This window comes from Dryas octopetala, chromosome 3 (genome assembly GCF_963921425.1).
Source record: "Dryas octopetala chromosome 3, drDryOcto1.1, whole genome shotgun sequence".
In the NCBI taxonomy this organism is placed as follows: domain Eukaryota; kingdom Viridiplantae; phylum Streptophyta; class Magnoliopsida; order Rosales; family Rosaceae; genus Dryas; species Dryas octopetala.
In genome coordinates, this window is record NC_141368.1 from 20,472,792 (window position 1) to 20,474,501 (window position 1,710).

Here is a 1,710-nt window from a genome sequence, read left to right on the forward strand (position 1 = left end):
CGTTTTGTATCGATCGGACCCGTTCGCAAGGATCATCTTCATTAATAGATCCTCCTTGAAAAAAATTAGCCAAATCGGAAATTATTTCCCTATCGAACTTTGATTAAACAAATGAACGGTTTTATCGAAAATATTTGGTTTGTCCATTTATTTGATCAAAGTTAGATATGCAAATGATTTTCGATTTGGCTAATTTTTTGCATGGATGATCTATTAATGGAGATGTAAAAATTGAACGGTTTGGATCGACACAAAACGACTCGTGTGGACCCCAATAGGGTATACCTCAACATAAATAAGTTGAGGTATACCTCAATAGGAAAAGCCTGCATATATATATATCCATAACAGAGAAACTAGAGTGCTTGAAATTAATAGAACCCCAAATCCCCTGCACATATTGTACACTTACTAGGGAAACACTTGGAACCTCAAACCTGAGCCACCCAACTTTTCTTCTATGACTTTGGACAACCTCTCCACCATCCTAGGGGTCAAATAGTTCACCCAATCTCCCACCTCAGCTTTTCTAAACAAGTTCTTATTCCCAAAGTTCTTAATAGAAGTGCCACTTTTATTGGCCTCCAATCCCTTCATGTTCTCAAAACAACAAAGCTTTTGCACATTTTCAATCACACCACCTCTCTCTTCCTCCAAAGTAAAAGGGAAACCCAAAAACTTGGCCAGTCTTTTCAAGTGAAACACACCATCTTCCTTCATGTCCTCATATTTCAAGAACAACACCTTGTGAGGCCTCTCTAAGCTCTCTCTCCAATACCCCAACATGTGGTCCCAAAATGGACCATACCCAACAATGCCTTGGCAGTACATTTCAAAGGCATCCTCTAGAGAGATTGGGGCTTGAGATTGTGGTTTCACTTTGTTAATGAAATGCCAAGAGGACACAAATGTGTCAAACGGGTTTCGGCATATATAAACAATCTTAGAGTTGGATTTTTTGATGGAATTAGCCAAAGCATGAAAGGGGATGTGGGTCCCAAAGAGTCTTGGCTCAGGAATGCTGGAGAGGTCAGGAAGGTGGTTGTAATTAGCATAAAGCTTGTATTCAAAGAAGGGCACAAGATCATGAGAGTTGGAAGTGAGCAAAGGGTGGGACTTTGAGTTTGGTGTGAAACGGCGGCGTTTGGCAATGGCAAAAGCCAAGGCTTTCAACCATGTGGTGCCTGATTTTGGTATGGAGGCCAACACTAGGTCTGTGTCATTGGCTTGGAAGTGCTTTTGGAAAGTGATTATGGATTGGATCTCAGCTGACTGGCACCAAAAGCCTTGGAATTGATAGAGGTGACGGGTTCGCCAACCCTTCTCTTTAGGGAGAGAGAGAAGCAGTTGTTTGCACTCATCGCTGAGTACTTCTTCTTCTTGTTGGTTTTCAGTGATAGCCATTGAAGTGGGGGTGGTGGTAGGCTTGGCATGAAAATTAGGGCTTAAACACACACATATATATATATATACTACTAGTATTGACTGTACATAGCTCCCTCTTTCATTCACATGTAAAATATGTTGTATATTTACTTTGCATAGTTTAATTAAGCACGTGCCTATCAAAATTGGTATGTTAAATTACGTTCTTTAGGGGAGGGGCGCTTTTGTCATTTTTCTTGTGCCGCAAATTGTACAGGTTATGTGCATTTAATCATATTACATAGTACAAAATCTAAATTAATTCATAATCTGAATCGAGTCTTA

General features: G+C 40.0%; 1 protein-coding gene across 1 annotated transcript; it reads right to left on the reverse strand.

Annotated features, from left to right (window-relative positions):
- Positions 1 to 347: 347 nt before the first annotated feature.
- On the reverse strand, positions 348 to 1,416 carry LOC147291698 (cytosolic sulfotransferase 15-like). The gene has a single exon (XM_086237724.1). It carries the CDS (start codon positions 1,402 to 1,404, stop codon positions 412 to 414), a length of 993 nt encoding a protein of 330 aa, XP_086093850.1. The 5' UTR covers positions 1,405 to 1,416; the 3' UTR covers positions 348 to 411.
- Positions 1,417 to 1,710: the final 294 nt, after the last annotated feature.